At 40.6% G+C, this 26,447-nt stretch overlaps 1 protein-coding gene across 3 annotated transcripts in view; it reads right to left on the bottom strand.

Moving 5' to 3' along the window:
• Nucleotides 1-1,460: 1,460 nt before the first annotated feature.
• The window catches only part of ppargc1b (peroxisome proliferator-activated receptor gamma, coactivator 1 beta), a 108,463-nt gene continuing 83,476 nt past the window's right edge, over nucleotides 1,461-26,447 (bottom strand). For all 3 annotated transcript variants that reach the window (XM_044362795.1, XM_044362794.1, XM_044362796.1), the window contains 9 exons: nucleotides 22,247-22,372; nucleotides 17,744-18,803; nucleotides 17,178-17,223; nucleotides 13,336-13,400; nucleotides 11,460-12,129; nucleotides 10,760-10,817; nucleotides 10,216-10,334; nucleotides 8,980-9,107; nucleotides 1,461-8,524 (listed from right to left, as the gene is read on the bottom strand). In XM_044362795.1, coding sequence (XP_044218730.1) covers nucleotides 8,433-8,524; nucleotides 8,980-9,107; nucleotides 10,216-10,334; nucleotides 10,760-10,817; nucleotides 11,460-12,129; nucleotides 13,336-13,400; nucleotides 17,178-17,223; nucleotides 17,744-18,803; nucleotides 22,247-22,372 — 2,364 coding nt within the window. In that variant the 3' untranslated portion in view covers nucleotides 1,461-8,432. The remainder of the gene's footprint in view (nucleotides 8,525-8,979; nucleotides 9,108-10,215; nucleotides 10,335-10,759; nucleotides 10,818-11,459; nucleotides 12,130-13,335; nucleotides 13,401-17,177; nucleotides 17,224-17,743; nucleotides 18,804-22,246; nucleotides 22,373-26,447) is intronic.

Here is a 26,447-nt window from a genome sequence, read left to right as displayed (position 1 = left end):
GCATATTTACTGCACTATTGCAGATGAGTAAGCAAAATGAGGGGTGGACAAAATAAACCAAGGACATGTAGACTGTCATGTCACCTCAATAGTAGCTCTTTGATATGCCAATATGGTAATTATGGTAATTGTGAAGCTATATCTGTGAAGTTTTGGCCTGCAATAACTCACCATCCATGAGTATTTAAAGACAGAAGTAGACATGAGTGATTAGTGCGATGTACCTGAAGGAACAGAAAAGTTATAAAAGCTACGTCAAATTCACGACAGCATCAAAACTGTTTCCCTTGGTGGTGTGTCTTCATCGTAATATCATAATGGAGAAAGAAAATAAAGAAAAATATAAACATAAAGCTTTAAGTAACATCTTCTGAGGCCAAAGCAAAAGTTGATCCTGCAGGGTGCAAGTACACAGAGGAGGTGTCAAACCCACTTGGAAGGTTTCATTGTGATCAGTAAATGTCTTGTAGATAAATGTCTTGCTTTCTGTTTGCAGTACCAAAACTGTGAAATTTTGAAAATGTTTTTTTGGACTGGATGATTCTTATAAAACACAAACTAATCTCAAACAGTCACTTAAACTGATCAGACTAAATGTATTGGACCCATCATTCAACCTGGAAAAAATATTAATCGGTAAGTGCTTCAAAAGTTAAAATAACAAAAGGACAAAACTGAATAGTTGAATTTACAAACATCAGTTATGAGCTCAAAAAATACTGCTTGGAATAATAATGTATATCTGATCTGGTTTTCCAACAAAATAAATCAGTTAACTAATTAAAACTTCTTATAATTACATCTTCTCCTTCTTCCTCAAAAAAAAAACAAACAATCTACAAATATACAAATATTTTCTGTTTCAAAAGTTAAACTGCTGGACACGAGATGTCTCCTACTTCACTGTAAAGTCTATTCTCAGTCCAGTGTATGTGCACTGGAGGCTCACACAGTTGCGTACTGGACCATGATTGGCTCCAAGTCTTGCTCGTAGGTTCCCGTCTTAAACTGAGATGTTCAGTGAGAAACTTTCCTTCTTCAACAGATAAACTTGGCACATACATCATTCTGCACAGTGAAGCTCGAACATCCGAGTGAAGTAACACTAGAAAAAAACTGATTTTTGAGAGGAGGGGGGACTTTAAGAATCTATAAAATGTATTTGGTTTTAGTAATTGAACCTTTATTTAATCAGGAAAGTCTCACTGAGATTGAATCTCAGTCAGAGACAGACAGCAGCACCTGTGAGTTACAAACTAAAAAACACAGTACATGAAACAGATAAAACAAAAAATGAACCCAAATTGCACAGAAATGTGATTGTAAAGTCATAAATAAGTTCAGTTAGAATAATATAAAAAATCAGATGTTACAACCTTAAAAACAACCGAAGAGCAATTTTTAAAAAAAGTACATTTGTTTTTGTTTTTGTTCAGAAATCACCACATGCACTCAAAGAATGCTGTTCATTAGGATTTTATTTTTTTGGAGGCAAATCAATGAATATAATGTACTTTATACAGTATATGAGGAGAACATCTCTACAGTTTCATAATGTAAACAATCTCTGAAGAGAAATGTATTCAGTTTAAAAGGAAGCCATAGTCTTCTGTTTTAAACTATTTACATGAATTAAAATATAATTTATAACATCAGATACTTCCGCTTCTATGAAACTAGATTTTAACAATTCAAAAATACTGAAATGCCTTTTGTCTCCACATTCTCAAGACATATGAAATCACACAAAACAGAGAAGAAAAAAAAAAACAAAAAACAAAAAAAACACCATTTAAAGACATCCAAACTAAGTGGCGCATAAATAAAAAAAGAAACGCAAAATAAAACCAACATATGTAAAAATATAAAATCTCACTAGCAGTATTTACCTTTTTTTTTGTTTTTACGAAAATCTACATTAAAAAAAAGAAAAAAAAAATCATGTGAATTTGATAGTCATTAGATGTAAATAGACAATACAATAAATCAATAAGTAATGAAAAACAACAAAAACAATGTATGCCCTTTATGTCAAAATATTTTCTTCCACCAAAAAACACTCACATTTATCAGATTTTGACAGTTTGCAGTCCCTACTAAGTGCCTATTTGACATCACTGTTGCCATCAAGCTTGATAGTTATACCCATTAGTTTTCTGTGTATTGTACAAATATTGAAATGTGACACAAATTGTTCAGAGTTGTTTACCGTGGACAATCATTTACAGACCAAACACAGAGGTGAGGAATCTGAGGCCCGAAATCAGGCCGGTATTGCAAGCACTCCTGTCCTGGTAGGGGCTAATTTGATGGTGTAACTAGCTGACAGATACATTGTTTTCTTAACTCAAGAAATAGTAAGTGACATAAAAACAAAGAAGTGGGCCATGGCATCTGAAACATGACATCTATAAAACTGAATCTGATGTAGCTGTCAAAAACGTCACATTTTTTAACGAGCCACGATCTTTATTGTTGATGTTTTCTTTTTTGGTCAACTTGCCTATCAAGTTTTATTGGTTTTTCTTGCCATTTTCCATTTTTCTGAAATGAAGAGTGGAAAGAAAGGTATTGCATTCAGGCCAGGGTAATTTCCCTTTGGAAGGTTTTTTTTTTTTTTTGAACTTTTTTTTTTATTATTTATTTGGATTCGTTGTCCTTCGACCTAGGACCTAGACCAAGCGGACAGCAGTATTATTAATGTTGAAATGTGTCAACGTGTTCTCAAAACACTGAAGAAAATGGTCAACATCAAAGTTTTCTATAAGAAAGTATATAATCATCTAGATATCTACACAAACACACAAATATATATTCATATATATGTATATACTTTTTTTATAATATGGCTATTGAAAAAAGTTTTAATTACGTCAGTAATTATTTAATAATAAACCACATTGGATTGGAAAGGAGTTGAAACTGTAATAGTAAAAGCTATTGGTAGCTTCGTTGTCCCCCCCGATTGATTTTTAAGGCTTGCCATGATGAAAAATGGGGTTGTTTTGATGTCATTCACCTCTAGAACAATCGAGGCACCCTCGTAGGCACAGCTGCAGGCGCTGTAGAAATCCTACCACATGCTGCATGACGTCTCATAAGATTTCCTCAAATAAGCGTCAGAATTTCAGATTATATACAGTATGTATAAATTAACTTAACTGGTGTTTCTCCACCGTGACAAGGATTCAAAGAGTCAAGCCGGTACAAGAAATAGCTTCGCCTAAACTAAAACATTTTGGTCATCAGTAAGAAAAAACAACCAGAATGTGAAAACTTTCCATGTGTTTGAAGGCAAAATTTCTCCCACCGCTCACGCCTGGCTTCAGTTTTGTAGTTTCACTCACATTATTTCAGTGTAAAAACTACTTCACGTCTCCTTCAGGTGGTGGAGAAACGTGCATCTTCTGCTTATTGTACATGCAGCACATACTTTGCATTCTAGGACAGCATACTTTTCACATACATACAATTTTTTTTTTTTTTTTGTCGCGTCAGGCCACTTTCATGCTTTACTTTGCATCCATCCTGCTTTAGCGCCGCGAAATCTTGCAAACACAAAACCGATGTCTCTCCCCAGATGATTTCTGTTCTGATGGTGATGTAAAGGTGCAGCAGCAGAAACTGGGATTTCTACAGCGTCTGCATGTGTATCAACTAGTCTGAAAATATTTAACGGGGTCAAACCAGTGACAACTTTCTTTTTTTTTTCCTCTTTTCCTCCCTCCCACATTCCTTTACCAGAGTCATACATGTATAGTTATTAGCGGTTACTGTAATACAAGTAAGTGTCCAATGCGACTCAGATTTTTACCAAACCTGTGCACCATCAAAATGTGGTAATAACATAGTTACAACAGCTTCCTTTCAATGAGAGGAAAATATTGTGAAGGTATTTCACTACTTGGGACGTTACTTGTGCAAGAGTATATTAGTACAATGCATTTTGTATACATGTTATGTGTTTACGACACAACTGACCACATTCTTCCTGTAGTTTGTTTTTATGATTTTTTTTTTTTTGTGTTTAACAGCAGTCTACATACAGTACAGTAGCCTATTGAATCTGCAGCTCAAAGATTGCCCGTGTTCTGGTTCAACAACCAACCATATACACTGTATATTATTACCTCAGTTTTTCGGAAAAGGCTGTCTTAAAGATTATGTATTGCATCTCAAATTGCTTTTTAAGAAAACAGAAAAAAAAAAAAAAGAAGTCATCAAAAAATATTTAATCATTTCATAAACAGCAAAGTAATAGAACCTTCTAGTGTGATAGTCTAAAGGGATATCTCTCTGTCTTTTACAACAGTGTTGGACTTTGTGTGAAGTCATTTCAATGTCATTTTTCCCTTCATTTCCTCCCTGTACTGAACAAACATTAACTCATTGGAAACAAAACCGACCTGACCGTCTCCTGTCTGATTAGCAATCGACTGTGACCCGCCACCTTTTTAAAAAAAAAACAAACAAAAAAAAAACACACAATACATTTTATGTTTACAACGAGGCATAGTGCTATGTACACATTATATATTCATATATTATATTTTCTTTTTTTTAATATGTAAACCAGCACATTCTCTCACTTTTTAGTAGTATACATACTAAGCACAAAATACTCATTCAGTTGTTTGCGATTAGTTTTGTTACAATTTCAATTTTTTTTTTTTTCCTTTTTTTTTTTTGAACATTGACACCTTGTTTCTCAATCAGTATGTATAGCACTAAATTGTTTTTGTTAGTTTTGGACATCAGTAAACCCGGAGAACATTCGTCCTTCCGGGCCACTTCCTGTTTTTTTTTTTCTTTTTAAACACTGAATAAGGCGCCTTTGTACTTAGTGTGCGTTCCTAATAAAGTCAAAGGAGAATCGAGTGATGTAAACATTCAATTTTTTGTGTGTGTTACCGAGGAGTTGATTAGATAGAGGAAAGGACAAGAAAGAGGTTTGGGGAAAGAGGGATTATCTGTTAAAAAGAGGGGGAGTTTACCGGGGGTTTTTGGGACGACCTGGAAACAAGGCCTTGAACCCAAAGAGAGACAGAAAGCGATAGTTAAAGATAGAGCTAGTCGGGCTGCGTTTTATTGAAATTCCCGGGCGAGGAAAGGTGAAGCAGTGAAATCAGGAGGTATGGTGCGCCCCTGAATAAGAGAAAACTAGGGCAAGGGGGGAGAAGATTGGAAATATTCCCCTCTCAGCACATTCAAGGACTAACCAACCACCAAGTCAATGTTCAACCTCTCCCGACCCATCCTCACCGACACGCAAAGCGTAAGCAGTGTCCGACTCAAACACGAGACAAAGACGAAACACGCAGATACACAAGGACACACTGTCGAGACTCCAAGAAACGGACACGCTGAAACCGTTATGAGGCAAGCGAAGGAAAGAGAGAGAAGAGGGATTATTCCCCTCGCAAGGGGTTTTGTGGTAGGAGTCATTGTATAAAAAAAAACCCAAACACAAACCCCCCCCAAGTACTCATAACCAACCATCAGCTGGGGAAACTCTCACACAGACCATTTCTGACAAAAACAGCACATTCTCATAATTAAACGACAGCATAGGTCTAAAATTCACCCAGTAAAAACTGATCTATAGTTACATTTATGGCATTTAGCGGCTGTACGTTACAAATCATCCTTGAAAATTAATCGTTTAGGGTGTGTCAACACTGTGGTTAAGGTCCGGTTAGGGTTAGGCACAAAAACCACTTGGTTAGGGTTAGGGAAAGATCATGGTTTGGGTTAAAATGATCACTTGAAACATGTATTGGTTAAAGTTACTACTATCTTTGTTGTCATGGCAGCAGTAACCACCACAACGTTACTGTTTTTTTTTTTTAAGAAAATGTCCCGACTCGTGGTTGGAAACAGGAAGCGAACAGCCAAGTCCACTTTTTGCCATCCAACTATCTAGCCATCCACCATCCGCCTCCTCCTAATAAGGCAAAAGCATCTAAACGTCATCCAAACCGCGTCATAATTACTGCGGCCACTAGATGGCATAAATGTTATGTATAGGTCGTTCTTTGCCGGCGTGAATTTTAGCACTATACTGTCGTTTCTCTTGTGAGGATGGGCTGGACAAAAAAACAAGACAAAGAGTGCGAGACTTATAAAAGAGGAGGGGGGGGGGGGGGGAGCATCCAGTAGAAAGAGGAAATAAAAAGACAAGGAGAGCAGAGATGATAGATGTGAGGTAGAGATGCTCAGCTGATACAGTACCTCCCGGACGAGAAATTTGATTCTCGGCCCGATTTGCTCTTATTTTTCTTTCAAGCCCATCCCTTGCTCGTTCCCTGGCTGTGTTGTAGGTGGCAATTTGGTGCCACAGGATTGGCAGGCTTGGAGGCTCTCTCCCTTTTCACGGCTGCGTGCTACTGGCTGCATCAGGAATGTAAAACAGGCGCTAACCGGACTGCGCTTCACGCCAGAATCGGCCGCGCGCGGTCAGTCGGATGACTAAGCAAGTCTACCTTTTTTTAAAGCACCAAAAAGCTCCACAATCTTTGGGCAAGCAGAAATGGGGAAAACGTTATTATTACATTCAGATTCTTGAATACATTCCATTTGAACCAACAGATTTGCCTACTTCTAGCTATGGCAATGTTGCATGAGTGGATTACGAGGAGCAGATTGATCTTATTGTCCTTTTTGAAACCCAACATCAAGCAACAATGCCAAGAAAAAACTGATTTCTGGATGAATCAAATACTTGTGATATATTTCCGGGTTCTTTGCTACGTTATGACTGTTATGTGAAAGAAGATCGGACTGGGATAGTCTTGACAAACTGTCGATGTGTGAGTTCATTAATGAACCAAGTATGGTGTAAAAGCGCCAATGGCCACCATCTTTTTTTCCCCATTTCAGTCCTGCTTGCTGCAGTCCAAATGTAAACAGTAACTATTGCATTGGGTGTGGCATTCGAGGGGTGTCATTAGGCTGCAGCCTTTATGGGACACATGTTCAGTGGGACCCTATCAGAGATACATCAAGACCCCACTAGATGTGGAAAAAAGATCTGCCTGGAATTGACCCATGAAGTGCAAACTTTTTTTGTCGTTCCAGTTAGTAAGTTTTGGTGTAACCATGAAGAAATTTGTCTTATTTCAGACATAATGGACAGACTGAACCAATGTGAGCACCGAAGAACGTCTTCAAGCGTTACTTCTGGTAGCTCTCCATTGATGTTACTCCAACCCTAATTTAATCCCATTTCTTAGTAACCAAACTCCTGTTTTCACCCAACCCTTATTGGTAACATTAGCCCAAACCCTAAGATTTGCTTTAGCCCAGGCAGTAAATTTATTCAATTCACTTGAAACTTCTTTGAGACCCATCACTGTCAATTAATAGAAAGTTTGACTATGCAAATAAATAATAAGTTCAGATAAGTGCTTTTCCAATAACTGCTTTCAGCTCGAATGGGTTACAAACAATTTTGAGGTGATGTTTTTCCCAGATCCGAGTCGGGGTCTTTATGTATAACACGCCTACCAAACATAGCCTGCAGCAGCCAGTAGCAGAAGCCAAAATCGTCAGCATGGCAGAGTTATAGATTAGAGAGGGGGGAAAGTGGAGGACAGCGGAGACATTTACCTCCTTACAGTGCATAGATCAAATCAAGGAAGCACTACAATTACAAAAAAGAAAAAAATGATTTTTTTTCTTCTTCATTTTAGATTTGTAAACTTTATCAGTCATCAAATGATTAACGTTAAATGTTTTTCGTTATATTCTTTGTCCATAACACACACACAATAGATTTTAAAATTTATAACATCCACAATTTTTCGCTAAAACAAAGCAGGGTTTTTGTTTTTTTGTTTTTTTTTCTCCTTTTTTCTGGTTATACAACCGCACAACTTCATGGTGAACACAGCTTGCAGGTTCACCGACCGTGACCGGAAAGAGGGAAGTTCTTTTCTTTCTTTTTTTTTTTTACAAAACAAACAGAACAAAGAACACGCACACGCAGAGAAACACACCACGAGGACCAACGCAACGCAAGGATAGCAAGGATTTGCTACAGACGTCTCTCACGCCCGCTCTTCCAAGGCGGGGCGGTGATGTCACCAACACAGACAGGAAGAAGCAGCTTTGTTGTTATTGTTGTTCAGCAGAGAACTGTATCACTATCATTTGTAGTTGTTGTACCATTGCTGTTAAGTCCTATTTCCTCCATTGTCTCTTAACTCCTCCGGACTCCCAGTGGCTTCCTCGTTTTTAAGCAGTATCCTCCGGTGAAAGAAACTTAAAAAACAAGGTCCTTATCGTTACTTTATTCCAATGGTAAAAATGTAAACATCTTGCGAGGTTGCCTTGCATGAAGGTACTGAGAGGCCTGTCTGAGGGTAGAGCAGTGTTGTTGGAGGGGTGTTGCTGCAGTTTACTAAGGCTGGCCAGTCAGAGGTGCTGTGCTGTCAGCGGTGCAGGGACTTCTGGGCCTCCTTCAGCAGAGTGTCAAAGTCCAGTGCATCATACTTGCTCTTGACAGGACCCGGACCTGCCTCGTCTAAAAGAGGAAAAAGGAAAATAGTTGTGTCAGTCCAAATCAAATCTTTGAGAGGAACATTTCTCAAACTTTCTCATGGAAACTTAAAAAAAAAAACCTCAGATAAACTTTGCTTCAGTCCAGTGAAGAAGTGAAGTAAACTCCTGTGGCACTTTCGCACACCACAGTGTCGAGTTCAGCTATGGTGAATTCCAAACCATTTGACAAATCTCTTTTCAGTCACAAACAAAACTAGCTACTACCAGTGGCAGGCACTACCCAACACACTAGCAGTCACTATGGATCAAGCTTCCTGCTCTACGTATTTGGCACAGATGTTGCAAAAACAGGCTAAAAGCAAATTGACATAAAAAAGTTATCTTTTTGCTGCCACTAGGGGCTGCCAGAGTTACCTGTTACATTCGGTTTACTATTTGAGACACCTTTAACCTTGTGTCAATGTGTGTGTTCATTACCAAGGTCTATGTAGCGTTTCCTCGTCAGCCTCCTCAGGCCCGCAGGTCCATTCTGGAAAACGGTCTCCCGTTCTCTCCAGTGTCTTTGAACCCCCGCCTGGCGAATCTTTATCACCCCACAACGCTCCCTACAACCAGACAGGTACAGACACAGACACATGCATTAGTTTAATGACACTTTGCTTTTGAGGAGATGAAAAAAGGTACACAGTGATGTAAGTACTGTAGAGACGGAGGATGCTAAACCGTTTATATGCATCCCATGTGGATGCGCAAATTGAAAACCAAGAAATGAAGCCAAAAACAGTTCTTTGATCTGTACCTGGACTGATGTCTGATGTGTATTTATGAGAACACATATCAAAAATAAGTGACAAACAGGACAAATGCAAACCAATAAAACATCAAAATCCACCTCACACTCTAAATGTTTGGGTTCGTTTGCTACAAAAAGAGGACACCCTTATTAAATTAGCCCTCATGAAAAAGCAAATTTGTCCTTTTGTAACTTGCCCGTACTCACTATTTACAAGCAGTGGCCAGTAACAGTGCAAAGCCCAGGGCCAACTCCAGTCATGAGGCCAGTACCTTGGTCAAGGGCAATAGTGATGTATGGAGACTAGAGCACCTGGAGGAACCAGGAGGATGGTAACTCCAAACAGAAGTTAGGTGTCACTGGTTATGTTTCCAAATGAAGTTCAAGTATTCAAACTTTAAAGACGAAGAATTGAAAACAGTCAACTTCCATGATAGTTTTAAAGCAAAGTAAGTAAAGTAGGTTTTTTTAAGTAAAGATATTTAGAGATACAGTGGAGTTAAAAAACGCTGTTCCCTAAAATACTCCAACAAATACCGTTATGTTCTCATCATCTTTTGTTGTGTTTGTTCCATTTCAACACTGTTTGCCACAGGTTGACAGATTACTCTGGGGGAATTAGGACAGGCATGTCTGATGACTCGCTATTTACATTTCATTTACCAATCTGAGTAACTCATTTCAGGCACTAATGTCTCAATCTTGTATAATCTAATGACACTGCAACATTATCTGACTGCGATACTTCCATCTGATTATACAGTCTGCACTTTAAACTGTCTGTACAACTTCCCCCCACACACACACACACACACACACTGCAACTCATCTCAAAGACAAAGTTGGTTGCACCCTTAAAAAAAAAGAAAAAAAGTTCCAATATGTCCTCTCTTCACACTAATCCAGATCAGGACACTTACTCGTTGCAGATGATGACTTTGCAGTCCTCTGCTTTGCCGAAAACCTGGAAGCGTTTCCTCAGCATGTTCTGGGTCACGCTGCTTGGCAGGTTGTGGATGTAAAACACCTGGCAGTTGTCCTGGCAACAGGGAAACCATGGCAACAGTCAGGACAAAGGACAATACAGAATACAGACTGACGTGGGAACTGAAGCAGGGAGGCTGAGTGTAGGGTGGCATCCTGAGGCGCAACACTTCAGATGCCCCAGTGTTCATTTACTTGCAGTCTGTTACTCTGATCTTGCTGCAATATGCATCCGAAAATGTATTATACCTTATCAGTGTGAGTTATGTGTGTTTACATATCCAAAACTGTGTATCAAAAAACATCCTTGGATGTTTTGGGGCTTAATCTATTTGCTCTAGGTGTGTTTTTAATGCCAAGGCCACGGGTGAGCTCAGGGAAGTTTTTTCTTTTTTTGATTTTAGGACAGAAAAAAAAGTTTCTTTAATTCGACAGTAGTGCAGTATGACAGAGACGGTAGAGCATGAATGTTCTCTGTACCTCGTCAGACTTGGCTTTGTTCCTCTGCTTGTCGTCAGGACAGATCTCCGAGTTCTCACTAAAGGAGGACGAGGAAGAAAAGGAGAGAGAGAGAGAGAGAGAGAGAGGGGATGGTAAGTGAGATAAGGATGGACACAAGGTGAAACTGAAATGTCAGACATGAGGAAACAGGTAAACTGCGGCAAAAAAAAAAAAGGAGAGACTTTCTCCCTCCGACTGCAGTATTGCTTCGCTCTGTTCGTCGTCCTCTTTTTTTTTTTCTTCTCCTCTCTGTCATCATCTTTCATGGACCGGAGTAATATGACTACTGACCTTATTCTATGTAAGACAGTCCAGAGTTACATAGGGAAAAAAGAAAAATCTGAACTTCACTTGAATTCTTTAGAAAACAATAACACAGTTAGTTAGCTGTGTCACTGCAATGTAACATAAAAGACCTGATATGTCTGTTATTTTGGCACCTTGTAACTAGGGTTGGGCGATATAAGTTCTGTCAGAGACACTGTATGTAGTATGTAGCACAATATGCTGAGAAACCTCCACTAAAGAGTCCTAAAGAGATGCCTGTATAGAGTGTATACATGTCTAAAACGCCCTTAAATACTTCCTTCTCTGCATTGCACTGTTAATCGAATCTCCTTGACCCACATCTTCACACCTCTTCCTCCTGCTTCTAACACCCATTGTCTCTCTGTCTCACCTAGAGTCTGTCTTGCTGGAAGGGGAGTCGGGACACAGGTGGAGGATGGGTGAGGGTGAGCGAGACGCCGACGAGCGCTCCGCCTCTTCCTCCGAGGCCGGCGGCGTGGCAGCTACCAACTGGCAGTTGGACGGCGGCAACGATGAGATCACAATTGTCGCCGTCTGCTGCTGCGGTTCCGCGACCTCCGACAACACCAGCCTTTCCCCGTTCTCCTTGCCGTGTTCGTCCGCCGATACCTGATCATCGGCCGCTTTGGGCGGCGCCGGGCTGCTAACGCCGTCGCTCCCTCCCTGCGCCTGCAACATGGCGCCGAGCATAGCGGCGCTGCGCTTGCGGCTCTCCCCGAGGCTCAGCACGCAGTAGTCGTGGTCGCCGAAGTTGCGGTGAGTGTCGCTGTCGCCGGCTTGGCCCATACGCCGCAGCTGGGCGTACAGCTCCGTCTGCTCCGGAAGCTTCCGCTGGTGGTGGGTGCGGCTCAGCCAAGAGGAGCCCTTGGTGGTGACGACGTTGGCGTTCGAAGCTGCGTGGACAGACTCGCCGCTGCCCCCACCGTCGCCACCGCCCGCTCCTCCTCCTCCGCCACCGCCACCGCCCTTTCCTCCCTCTGCTGGCTTGAAGAGCTCATCCTCCACGGGTTTGTGAGGCGGGGTGGTGGGAGGGGTGAGACCTAAGGAGGGGAAGGAGAGATACGCAAATGATCAGGATACAAACTCCCAAACTGCTTTGAATTATCACTTCAACTCCTTAAACTGATCTCATTCTGCTGTGTTATGTATCTTCATCTGTTTTGCATTCTATGTTCCCCCCCTATCTACGAAGGCAAATTTCCCTTTAAGGATAATATAATTGAGGTTGAACTACTGTCAGCCATGAGTCAGCAGCTCCAGGAGATCAGTCTCCCACTTATAATTTCCACACCGTATCAATTCCTTATGTTTGGAAACCATAATTGCTTAATTTGAATTGATGATCGAACCGCGATATCACTTCATTCTAGCAAATATAACAACCTACAGTATGAGACAGAAGTAGCCTGAAGAGACCTTTGAATATATAGCTGTTTGCATATAAAGACAGAACAACATGTTGACTATCCAGACCGGTAAAAGGAAACTTTCCTCCTTAAAGACGTCACAGATTACAAAACAAAAACATTTTATTTCACTGCCTGGTCATGCAGATATTCTTATTGTTTTTGCATCAAGGTTTTGACAAACCTACTTTCAAAACTCCTGCTGCCAACTCAAAAAAAAAACAACAATAAGTAAAATTGTGTGTTGTGCTGCTCAAAACACTGACGTTTTTTTTTATTTAATCCACAGAACTTTCAACAGCTCATCAGAACTATTTCTGTGGGAAAGAGAAGCTTTAATAAGAGTTGTTCATTCTTTCAAAAATAACCACGGCGTTATTTCTGGAAAGTTGTTCTGCAATGCTTTGAGCACCGCTAACAAAATGTTATTATCCCTGAGGTGGCACCAGAGAAACCTCATACACAGATATTTCAAAACCTTAGCGAATAAAACTAAAGCTCTCTGCACAGCTAGATAAGTGGAAAACAGTCTGTTATATGAACTTTAAAAGTTTGAACCCTCCGTTTTTATACTAGTTATGGTCTGCAATAGCCACTCAATGCATTTATATTCTGTAATTAACTCTCTATGTAGTAGTTTTCATTGTTAGAGTCCTCCACTGAGCTGTAAAGGCGTTTTCAGTATCTTATATTAAAAACACTACTACCTCTTACTTCTAATCCCAAATAGAATAAGATTTGGTCCCACAATCCCCTTATGACTGTAGCTTTAGAGCTGCAACCAGCTGACATCAGCTTAGATCCAAACAAACAAACGAGTAGACATGACGAAGTGTTTACCTGCCGTTCCACACAGGTCCACACTGAGCGTCTGCTCAAAAGGCTTGGTGCTGTACTGGGACTCTCTTTTTGGTGGAAAGAGAGAAACAAACAGACATGAAAAAAGAAAAGAAAGAGAGAGAGAGAGAGAGAAATTAAAGATTGCTGCGTCATGTTGGAATCTGTTGCAGGTTTCAAACATTCACGTCAACAGGAATCTAATAACGGCCTTAAAAAGGCTCTCAGTAAAAAAAAAAAACAAACTGCACAGTTTCAGCTGATGTCTGCTGAATTTGAATTATGTTTCTACCCTGTAAACGCTACTGGCATTTCTCGGCTCTCCTCGTTTCTTATCACAACAACCATATGTACTCGGCTGTCCTCTCCCCTATTCTTCTTCTGCTTTCTATTTCTGGCTGTCTGTTTCTGTTTCTCCGGTTGCCATGAAAGGCAGGAGCAGTGCCGAGTGGATTGGCTTCAGGCGGGATATTACTTACCCTCCGCAGAGAACGGGGGGGGGGGAATAAAATTTAAAAAAAAAAAAAAAAACAACAGTTTTTTTTTTTGGTGAGCACTTCAGAAGACAGATTCATTTGAAAGATGGACGGATGCCAGAGGTTTGTACAGGAAAAGCATTCAGCTTTGTGTGACTGGTCGGAGCTGGAGAAGTTCCAGCGTTCGGAGGCTGGATGGGTGGGGAGGTTAATTTGGAAAAGTAAGAGCAGCGAGGGCACTCTGTCTGGCACAGATTAAAATCTGAGTAAGCCAGCCAGGGGTCCTGATTCATTAAGTACCTTGGAATAAAAAAAAATCTCTGAATTTGGATCTAGTTTATCTTATTGCGAGTTCGGACTAGAATACAGTCTTATGAGATTATTCATGACACGACTGCAAAGCATGCTTACAGATATGCATTAAAAATCCATCCAAGCTCTCTTTTTGGAATATTAAGTCATTTTTTTTAATCATTTTGCCCATATTCTGACTCACTTACAACTTTTTAGGTTCAAAGTTTCAAAATCAGGTCTGATCCAGATGTGCTTCTAGTAAGCTGAATATAAATATATAAATAAGCACCCCGCCAACGACAAATTCCTCAGCCAAACACTTATTACTTAATCTATGAATTATAGACTACTGCTAGATTTTGAAGTGTTGGGATTATATAACCGAGACAATGAAACACAAATACCTAAATAGGATCAAATCAATTAGCGCCGAATTTTCAGTATTACAGCAAAAGGTGATTAACTCGTTAATTTGCATGTTTACAGGCGTTATAGATTAGTATAGCCGGGAACGATCCTCTGCTCCTTAATGGGATCCGTCTCTCGTTCAGTACTCATAAATAAACTATTCTTATGATGTTTAATGCATTTCCTCGGCAATGTGGAATAATAACTCACGCTGACTCCGTTTTGAACTTAACGTCGAGGCTCTTAAGTGTGGAAACTCAACCTGGAAAAACAGTCCCGCTATGTTCTGCTGTTATGTGTGAAAAGTTCATACAAATACTGGGATGATAAAGTAACTGCACCCCCCCAAAAAAGGAAAAAGAAACAACAAAGTAATCTCAAGGATGTGTAGGGTTATATGCTTATATTATAAGTTATTCTCTTTGGCTCTGGTCGTCAGAACCTACATCACAACATAACTAGGTCACAACGTCGCCGACTTTTTTGCTAAATTCTGCAGTTGTTTCTCTTGTTATTGAGATTTTCTGGGTTTAAATGGAGTTCTTAACATAGCACTAAATGTATACAGTGTTGGGTGGAGTACTGAACATCTTTACTCAAGTAAAAGTACAATTACTCCCATAAATCGCTCAAGTAAAAGTAAAATTACCGTTTGACAAACCTATTCAAGTAAGAGTATAAAAGTACTTGGTCAATAAACTACAAGTTACTTTGTGTTTTAGTATTGTTAAGTGTGTATAGGCCAAAGATCTTCATAAGTAATTTTATGCAAGTCAAGTCTCAAGTCTCTTTTTGGAATAATAAGTGTTACATCCGCCGCTGTGCAACATGTTTATTTCTAGGGAATGCACTTTGCTTTACATATTGATTATGTCTAATTTAGCTATTCCTGTTTAATACAATTATTTTACTTTTTTTTCCTAATCTACATGTAGGTATTGATAAGACCACTATATTGCCTGTATCTGTTGTTATCTTCATATGGACATGTAGCCAATCAAATCGCTGTCTTTGATATGAAGGGTGCTGCTTATGATTTGGTTTCTCCAATAGGTCAGGCACCCAATACAACATGCTTATTCCTAAAGCATCTATGAACATAATCTTTACAACCTAAAGAATTATTGTGGCAATAACATGGGAGCAGCCCATTGTTGAATGAAGTAGGGTAACAGTATATATAGAGGGAGACCTTTGCAACAGGACTGTTTTATCCACTCACTCAATGATTGTTCCCTGAATAAATGACAACTGGTAGCCAGAGTGAAAGCCGAGATCAGTTTCACTATTATATTTAATGAATTCAGCATCAGGCTACACTCACTATAAAACAAATACCAACCAATGAGAATTAGAGAAAAGACATCAAGAGGAAGTCATGCCCTGTGCAACGAGAGGATTCTGTTAATAAATCAGAATCAATCTGCTGATCGTCTGACTCAGATGTTCATACATGTGTAGCTACATTTATTCTGCTTAGACTAGATACGCTTTTAATACGCCGTTAATGGAAAGTGAAAATATTTCTGCCGGCTTGTGAAATGCAACTGCTTTCCAACATGGCCACCAGTGGCACAGTGTGCAGTTACTGGAGTTACATTAATAGAACTGAATCTTTTATTAAAAAAGGTTTTTGCCTGATTTTTTTCAATTCTTGCATTCGCCCAGCTCATTAATATCTGGCACAAGCATGTGTCTCTTTGTACCGCGAGGGAGACCTGTTAAATCTCTCCTGCATAACCGTGAGCACACAGCTTAGATGATAATTAGCTGATAATTTCATTTAGTGTAGGAAAGTGCATAATAGATAAAAGACTACTTGTAACAAAGGTAGAAATGGCAAATGTAGAGAAGTTAAAAGTAGATTAATGGCCCTAAAAATACTTGTGTTAAAAGTAGTAGTAGTACAGTCGAAACATGAAAAGTTAACTTTCCTAAAAAACAAAACTTTTTTACTGAATTGTGTTACTTGAAACAAGTCAATAATAAGCAGAAGGTGTTTAACATTCGCACCTATTGCCTGGTATTGGTTGTGAAGTACAAATATTCAGCTCTATGAATTTTAAATGAAGGCCCAAGTATAACTTTTCATTATAATAAAGGCACGTTTGCTGTTGCAGGATTTCCAATGAGGCATCTACTGTTCACCTGTCAGCCCTGCAGCTGCATATTTTAATGCGAAACAGAAAGAACAGTGTGATTTCTGGAGAATGGTGGTTTAGCTATAGCTAATATTTGTTCACAGAAAAACATTTTATTAATAGTAATCAATAAGATGCTTTTAATAAGTATGTTTATGATGATTTGATTATATTTGCAAAGTTAATTGCACCACATGCTGAAGAAGTTCTGCTCTTAACTGTAAGTTTAGTGAACTATTGATGCATTTCGTCTCTGTTTCTGAGAGGAATTGTTTGGTAAAAGTACATCATCGGTCTCTCTTTAGCTTGTAAGGCGGCTGGTTTTCTACATCGTGAACAACCCAAACAGCTGAATGAGTGCCAGGAAAAAAAAAAAAAAAAAAAAAAAGACATTCACAAAAGAACGCTTCCACATTTCTCAGCAGTAAGTACTCCTCTACCGCAGGCTAGATGCTGCATGAAAAATTGAGTACTTTTTACTACTGTATGATGAAATACAGCAGGTACTTTATATAGAGATGCTCACCCTGTGGACTTGGGATTCAGAGGCAGACAGAGGCAGGCTCGCTTTTCTGCAATCAGAAATAAAAAAGCCAGTCATGCACATGCATTAAATTACATACATGCCAAGAAAATGTGTCTGATTCTTCTTAAAACGATATCGTTTGGCTGTTTGTATCTTTGGGCTACGTTCAAAATGCAACTGAATGTCTCAACTCTGATATTTTTCCCATCTCATATGTGACTCAGATCTCAATAATCAGTGTGATCAGTGCTCAAATTTGGAGTTACATGGATTATGTTTTAAATTGGATGCTGAGACATGAGACCTACAGTACATTTGACTTGTATTATGACACTTAACTCTCAGAGGACATTAAGTAAATCCTCCATCATTCACTTGTCACATTTGTCATCATTTCAGTGCTACAGCAGCCAAAAAATGGGCTAAACTCATATTTTGGGAGTTTTGTTGTTACTCTCTGTCATTTTATATAAGATGGATTACAGTTTGAGTCATCCGAATAAGATATGTTACAAGCAGCTATACAATATTGAATATAAAAGTGTGAACAGTAGCCTCGGTCTCACCGCTGTGGCAGCAGGGTTTGGTCGGCTCCGTCGTACCGGCGCTGCAGTCGCCCGACGTCAGCTGCTCTGGCTGCTTCTCCGTCGTGGTTCCCCCTCCGGCCTGGGTCGGCAAGAGTTTGACCCCCGCTCGTCCCTCTTCCCTCTCCTCCTTGTCCTTCCCCTCGCCTTCCCTCGCCCGTCCAGGCCTGAGCCTCTTGGCGAATCGGCTTGGGAAGGAAGCCAGGCGCCGGGAGCGCCGAACTGAGAAGGAGCCGCTGTCCTCTGCGATCTCCTCGGGGCTTTGAGGCGCCTCGGAGGAGTAGTTTCTCCTCTCGGGGGAGGAAGAGTCTTTACGAAGCTCAGGTTTAGGGGTGGAGGAGCTGGGGGAGTGGGCTGGGGCTGATTTAGCCGAGGCAGAGGGAACAGATATTCCTCCTCTGTTGGGGCTGTGGGAGTGGGAGTAGGGCGGGCTGTGCAGTCTGTAAGGCTTGCTCACATCGAAAGAGCTGCTCTGCTGCAGGAGCTCACGGAGAAGGGAGTTGGCCTTCATCTCCCTCCGCCTAGCAAAAGGGAGCCTCCTGGGGGCGCCGTTGCCTGTCCCAGCCAAACCCCCACTGGTCCCGGGAGCGGCCACCAAGACGACTCTGCTGTGAGAGTTTGTGGCGGCCGGGCGGGAGGCCTCGGGTCGAGCCCGCGGCCTGGAGAGGTCGCGGTCTTTGCGCTCCCAGCCCTGCTGCTTGCGCGTGGGCAGGCAGTAGGTATGCATGTACTTGATCAGCTCCACCACCGAGTGCAGTTCTTTCTCTGAGCTGAACTGAGGCTTAGCCGGCTCAGCGGCCACGACGGCCGCTCCCTCCACCTCGCTGCTGGAAGACTCCTCCTCCTCCTCTTCCTCGCCTTCTTCCTCCTCGTCCTCCTCCGACTCACTGTCCTCGTCCTCTTCTTCCTCTTCGTCCTCCTCCGTGTCGGGGGCCGCGGCGTCCTCTGTATCCTGGGCGGTGGTGAGGTGGCGGTGGAGCTCGGTGCACAGGCGGCCGGCCGGACGTACCGCTCGGGGCTTCCGCTCCTGAGGGAGGTCGCTCTGACGGTGAGGAGACGCAAACATACTTAAAAACACCCTCAAAATGTGACAAAAACATTTAGAATACAGTCATCTGCTGTCACACATTCACAGAAATATATTTTATTATTGAATAAAGAGAAATATTGCTCTACAGCACCAGTTTTCCCTGCTTTGGCAATGTGCACAATCTCTTATGTCGGTGAAAAAGCACTGAAGCAAATTGACGTTTGTCTGAACTGTCTATTAGACTTCAAGAACTTAACGCTGCTATAGCAAGTTAATGATAGTCTGGGGGTGAAACTACCTCCAGCAACCAGCCGTTTCAGTCTGTCTGGTGAGTTATTTGACTCTAGCTGACATTTAATTGGGGGGTTTTCCAGCTTGATTGATAAGAAGATTTAAAGATCCCCTCCAGACATGTTTTAAGATGTATATAAAATACTCTGCTTTGAATAATAATTTGTGTCTGATATGGTTTTTCCCACAAAAAAAAGTTCAATTATCTTGTTGAAATCCTTAAAATTACATTTGTTCCTTCTTCCTTATTGAAAATTTCAGAAGTCAGTTTTCAGTTTGTGTCCTGGAGGCTTCAAAACCAGGATTGGCTTCCAAACTATTTGTGATGTCACAAATCTTTGCTCATAGGTTCGCCCCTGAAAATTGGATTTTTAATGAGCTCAGAGAAACTTTCCACTTCCAGGAGATAAATGTGAAAACAGCCTTCAACTGTCAAAACTCTGCACAGTGAAGCTCAAACATCCAACTATAGGAGCAAGGAGAAAAACAGATATTTGAGTGGAGAACGATTTAAAGGAAAAATCTACTCCTGAGTGTTAAATAATGTATGTAAGGCTTGTTTTCATATTTTTACAAACTTTCACTGAAAGTCACTTTGTTTTATCACAGGAACAGATTGATTTCACTCTGATTTTATGTCACTTATCCAGGTGTTTTCTGCCCCGAGAGGATGGATTGATTGATTAACTTTATTATCCCCAAAAGGGAAATTAATTTTGATGGTAATTTGTAGTGAAGAAGGCTGTTTTGTGAAGCTCAGAAAATGCTTCTACTAACAGAAAAGAAGACAAATTAGCAGCTGGTTATGTGCCAGTCAAAGTTCTTAAAAAAAGTATTGATTTTATAACATAGATTTTTAAAATCAAACATATTTTGAAACATAAATGGAAAGTCCTGGTTAAAAATGAAAAATATATATTTTTTTATTGAATGCCCAGATTTTTTTATTAAAAAAAAAAGAAAAGAAACTAATGTAACTGATCTTCAAGGACTTCATCACCTTTATGTACTTTATCTTGGTTAACAGATTTCTTACATATCTAAGAACGCCTTTTAAGCCGAGACAAAGTACAACACATGTCATGTCTGCGTTACATTCAGGTCTATCTCAGCTTCTACCAGTGGACATCGATATAAAACGGCAACTTGAGAAAGAAGCCTTCGCTCTGTGACTTTGAGGAACTGACACTAAAACCTAACATTTACTACTATTGATGGTGTTTCAGATTAAACATTTGTCATTTTCTAACCAACTGTGCTGGAAACATCTCATCATCACACTGTCTCCGGTTGTTCACGGCAACAAGAAAAATGAACCGCTGAAAAAAACAGAATCAGACTCATGAGGACACGGATGTATCTTCAATTTCCTGCCCATTGGATACATGAACACGCTGAGCACGCGGCGGTATACGTTACTTCCGACTTTGTGAGGGATGATTCAGCGTGCAGCTGCAATGAAATGGCTGATTCCATATTACTCATACAGAGAGGAGAGAGAGAAACACTGTGATTCACTGTTGCCCTCTTGCCCTGTCAGTCAATACTCCCGCCATCTGCCACGCTACTAAAGCTCACACACAGACACACACACAGCCAGTGACGGCGAGGTTAGTATGTGTTTGTTTGGATATGGGGTTTGGCTTATCCCCACGCTGCATCCTGCAAGTATTTAGTATCCTCCTCGCTTGAGCCGGAGCAGCAGGCTATGCGAAAGACTCACCGTGTGTTTTATGTTTGTACAAGATAAATGACCGGTGTTGTAATCAATGACCACTTGAAGCACAATGCTAGCAGCGATCCAATTACTGCTAAGTCATACAGCAGTAGCCATTGTAAATGTCCTCTCTTCCCCAACACTACATCTATCATAAGCAGCAGCCGAAGGTCTCCGCGAGCTTGAAGGCCTGAAGAGTTTTTACTCTAAAATGAGATATCTATCATTTGGAAACATAAAAACTGTTGTTGTCGTTCCAGCTGGACTACTGCTGGCTGGACTTTGAGAAAGTTTTGCTATTTTTTTCCTGGACCTCTGAACGCTGTATAATGAGAATTCAAGGCCTGTCAGACGTAAGGTTTAGCCAGTGGAAATTCAAAAAGGCCAGGCTTTCTTTAAATTTTACAACAATTTTATAGTCAATTTCTTGTTGTCAGCGAGGGGAAAAACCCTCTCAACCTGCAATTAAAGATTGATGATGCTAAAACTCTCCCTAGAAAGCCAATCCAATAAGATTTCTATCAGTGGGATCAATGTTGTTTAAGGCAGGTGTTGCAGGTTTCACCACATCTCTGCACCAGCATGTAAAACCACCTATATGATGGTTCTGACTGGGGAAGATTGTCTTCATGGATCAAAGAAACCAATGTGGACTGTTGGTGTCAAAGTCAGACACTTTGTTCATCCAGCCATCAGTCCTGACTCTCCTCCCTGACAGCTTCTGCAGCCATACTGAGAGAGAATCAGCCATTATTTATATGACCACAAGAGGTGACTTGTCAGGAAAATGTTAACATATCGTAGGTCGCTTCAAGCATCTGAACAAACAACTGAGACTCTTGTGGACAGGTTTGGATGTCTGGATAATGCAGGAATGATTTATAATAAAATATTAATGTCTGTTCTATCTATTAGTCTGACGCTAACTTGCAGAACGAGTGCAGACACCTGTTTGAAGGACTGCCTTCGCAGCTGCGGGGGATGCTGACGACTGCAGGCTCTGAATGCAAAAGTGAATTACTTCAGCGTTAACTCTCCACCTCTGAGTGGAAGTGATGGGGAAAAATCCAATTTTGTTATCTTGCCAGCCTTCAGAAGACACAGGGAATGAGGCAGTAACTAGTGAATCGAGATGTGTGAACGTCTGGGGTTACAACAGAACAAACTGCTTCAGTTCTACTTCACAGTCTGAAGAAGAAAAAGGCTGGAGCTTTGATACAGGATAAATAGATGAGGGGAGAGTTTTAAAATGCGCACTGGTAGCCAAGTGTTTACTGCACATGCCACATAACTGCAACATCCCTGGTTTGGCTAGGGACCCTTGTTGCATGGCATAAATGCCCAAAAACTATCCAAAAATATCTTTAAAAAAAGGTTATAAATCACATGAAACTAAGACTTCAACAAGCTAATTCTGCCTGTGTACACACTGGGTTTCATCCCTCACCTTAACCAGAGGTCTGACTGGCCGTAGGTGCAAGCTTCTGTTGCTATAGCGATGCCCGTTGACACCATCTTTGTGTGCATCGATGCCTGTGGGCACGTTGGGAGGACTCAGCAGCAGTTTCTTCAGCTGGTGAGAGAGAAGAGGGTATAAAAAGACTTTAGGCTGCAGACATGACATAGTTAAAGGGGACATATTATGCACATTTACAGGTCTATATTTACATTCTGGTGTATATCTTTGCATGATGTGCCCCTGGCAGACATCCAGCAGCTACAGAGGCTACATAAACAAATAGTAGTAGTAGGATTTCACTTCTTTTTCTCATTCTTTACTCTAAATGGAAACTTCTCAAATACATCTGTACATATTTGCACCTGAATCTGATTTGAAATATGCAAGTGGACAATGTGAACAATAATTGGAACAACCCTAGCAACAAAGGCTACCAATGGACGGCCATTTGTGGTCATGTGTGAGCAATTTGACGTCAGTTTGAGGAGGAAGTAGATGCAACTTTCAGAGCAGGCTGAAGCCCTGGATTTTGACTTTCAGGGAGCATTTTTATATATATCCACCTCAAGTTTTGGACCCACTGTTCAAGTCAAAGGTTTAGGATTGTTGTTTAGGATGTTTAAGTTATGGCATGAATACAATAAATACAAGCATAGAAATAAAATAACTATGTCTGTGTGTTAGATGGTTGGAGGGGGAGGGAAGAAAAGGAATTTTGCAACATTTTACACATTTTATTCAGATGAGAAAAGCTGAAAAACTAAGACCGGTCAGTTGTGAAATGAAAGCGTCCACCATTTGGCTCTTTCAGCCTTTCATTCCAATTTCTAATCTATATTCTGTCAGCTCTTAACATCCTGCAGATGGATGTTTGTACAAGGGAATAATGTGCAGAGGAGGCCACGAGGTTATGATACTGTACATTTATCACATCACTAAAGCTGACAGCTACATGGCACGTTCACGTTTTCTATTAAAGAGCTGGATTCAGTCATTTCTTTCTGTATAATAACAGACTGTATGACTTTAGCTCCTCCCTTTCGCTTCCATCTTGTCTTCCTATCAGTCCCTTTGTTTTTTTAAAAATCTTTTTCACCCTTCCTGATGTCTTGTTTGCTTCTCCCTCTGTCTCCTCTCCATCTTACTTTCCTCCCCTTTCTCGATCACCTATCTCCAACTCTTCCCCCCAGCTTTTCTTTAGTCCTTGTCTTGTCTTTCAGCTCTTTTCCTGTTTTCATCCATAAATCTTCGCCACAAGCCATCCCCATCTCTCATCCTGCGTCCTTCTTATCTCCAGCCACCTTTTACACCCATCTCCATCTTAACCTGTGTGTTTTAAAACCGACTCTGTCCTCTTCCCTCTCTCTCTCCATCCCTCTCAAATATTTTCCTTCTCCCTCCACTCATCCTTCCTTCTTCCCATCTTTTCCTTTCCTTCAGATCAAACAGGAAGCAGCGATGAAGATGCAACAGAAGGAACAGAGAGCAAATGCCTCCTGAATCCTTCCCTGGGTATTACCTTTCAAATGGATATTAACACAACCGCTCCTCATTCCCCACTATCCTTTCATTGCTTTTTCTCATCTGTCTATTCATCCATTCATTCCAGTGCCTAGCTTCATGACAGGGCTATCAGCTGATATAAATCAGCTTAGGGAGAAAATCCCCCGCTAAGCTGTGCAGCGTTTGCTCCAGGAGAAGACGATGTAGAAAATACAGATGTGATAGGATTCGGGATTGGAGCAGTGGGATGTGCTGTACCAGGGCTTCCCAAATGATTTACAGCAAAGGGGCCCTGCATACAGAGGGTTCACTTAAGGCAGCCATATTGGAGGTCATCATCTCCCTGAGCACCTGATTGCATTTCTAAACATATCCGTCCTTGCTGAGGATGAATAAAGCGATTGGATTGAATATGATTTGGCCATCTTGATTGAAATGAGAGACTACAGTTTGGTTAATTTTATTTGTTTTTGATAAATGATACATCTCATCGTGTTCAGATAAGCAGTAGAGGTGTCCAAGTTTCCAGAGGTAAAAGTCTCATCTATTTTCTTGGTGACTGACAGTTGGAGGACTTCCAAGGTTTAGAAAGGACATGAACCTCTCTTGGCTCAATCATCAGTACTAAAGAGGGGCATGTGTGTTAGAAATATGTGTTTTTGATAAAATATGGAGGTTACATGACTGTACATAAAAAATTACATATTAAATCTGAGTAAGAATCATCCAATCACCAAGCTTGAAAGTCTGCTGTATGTGTCTCTAATGGTGAGTAGAAACTTGAAAATACATTCGACAACTAAATTCAGTTCAATTTTGGATGATATTCCACTTTCAACTTCCAGTTCGCAGTATATGGATGCAGAGGCAGAACTCCTCCAGGAAGAACACTGATAAGTGATGAACAAAGGGCGGACTGTTGTATAATTTAGCTACCATGGTTGTATATTCTAATGGTCTATAACATTCTCTGGCAGCTGTGGTTGTAACTATAAATGTGAATGATGTTGCTCTTGGTCTCGCTGTCTAACTTAGACTCTGAGTCCCATATATATGCATATGTGTGTTAAATAAACTCTGAAAGACAGTTTGCTCTTTGTGAATCCATCTTTACTACAGAAATTCCACAACGGTTACTATGGTTACTTTAGCTTATTGTAACTTCCGCACTGATTTCATGTGATTAAACTGTTGACATCAACTGTTTTAACAATCAGAAACAATAATTTTCTGTGGCCATGGTATAATTTCAACTTGTTAGCTAAACAAATTCATTCATTTATTCATTCAACCACATCCATCCTAACCCTAACCCCAACCCCAACTCTAACCTATAACCCCAACCCTAACCCATAACCCCAACCCTAACTCATAACCCCAACCGTAACCCCAAACCTAACCCATAGCACCAACCCTAACCCCAACCTAACCCATAACCCCAACCCATAAACCTAACCCTAACCCATAACCCCAACCATAACCCTAACCCCAAACCTAACCCATAACCCCAGCCCTAACCCCAACCTAACCCATAACCCCAACCCATAAACCTAACCCTTACCCATAACCCCAACCCATAACTCTAACCCAAAACCCCAACCCTAACCCCGACCTAACCCATAACCCCAACCCATAAACCTAACCCTAACCCCAACCCTTACCCATAACCCCAACCCATAAACCTAACCCCAACCCTTACCCATAACCCCAACCCTAACCCATAACCCCAGCCCTAACCCCAACCTAACCCATAACCCCAACCTATAAACCTAACCCTAATCCATAACCCCAACCCTAACCCCAACCCTTACCCATAACCCCAACCCTAACCCATAACCCCAACCCATAAACCTAACCCTAACCCCAACCCTTACCCATAACCCCAACCCATAACTCTAACCCATAACCCCAACCCTAACCCCAACCCTAACCCATAACCCCAACCCTAACCCTAATCTTTATTTAAGCCTCATGAATCACTGAGGTTTCCCTCATTTGCAATGATGTTGAGAGAGTTAAAAGGAAAATATTCAGTTCATCAAACTTAAAGAGGACAATACTCAGTTTGAGATCATATTCTTGAATCGATTGAATCTACCTCAACAGATTATATTCACTTAAAATTTACCTGTAAAATAAGTGAATGTTATATAATAAACCACACAAGTGAATAATGTTTCTGATAATCAGGCCTGCTTGTTATATATTTAGACATTATATTTGACATTTAATCATCCATTGGACCTCAGCAATGGTGTCAGAACATCTACAAATATACATCTAACCTGCCGACCCACGTCTAGTTAAACTTTATGTGGGGAACTACATATACAGTATCTGACAGGGCCTCTTAATACAACTTTATAGGCTTTTTAAGGTTGGCATACCTCTTTATGAGTATGTAATGTGAAACATGATAGAGAGTACGGTCATCATAAATCAAACTGAAGCTTTTTAAGGGAAAATGCATAAAAAGGTGCTCCCTTGAAAAACATACAACTTTATTGTTTATAATGGCAGAGGTTCGCCATTAAGCTTCTGATCATTGTCTAGAGGTCATAGCTAAACCACATTTGATTTACAACACTATCACTGTATATTACTGTACTGTAATGCTTTAATGAGTACAACATTACCACCCGACAGAGCTGGCTGTAACCACAGAATACTATGTGGGTCAAATGAC

This window comes from Thunnus albacares, chromosome 10 (genome assembly GCF_914725855.1).
Source record: "Thunnus albacares chromosome 10, fThuAlb1.1, whole genome shotgun sequence".
Lineage (NCBI taxonomy): Eukaryota > Metazoa > Chordata > Actinopteri > Scombriformes > Scombridae > Thunnus > Thunnus albacares.
The sequence above is the reverse complement of the archived record's forward strand: the minus strand, read 5'-3'. Positions and strand labels throughout refer to the sequence as shown.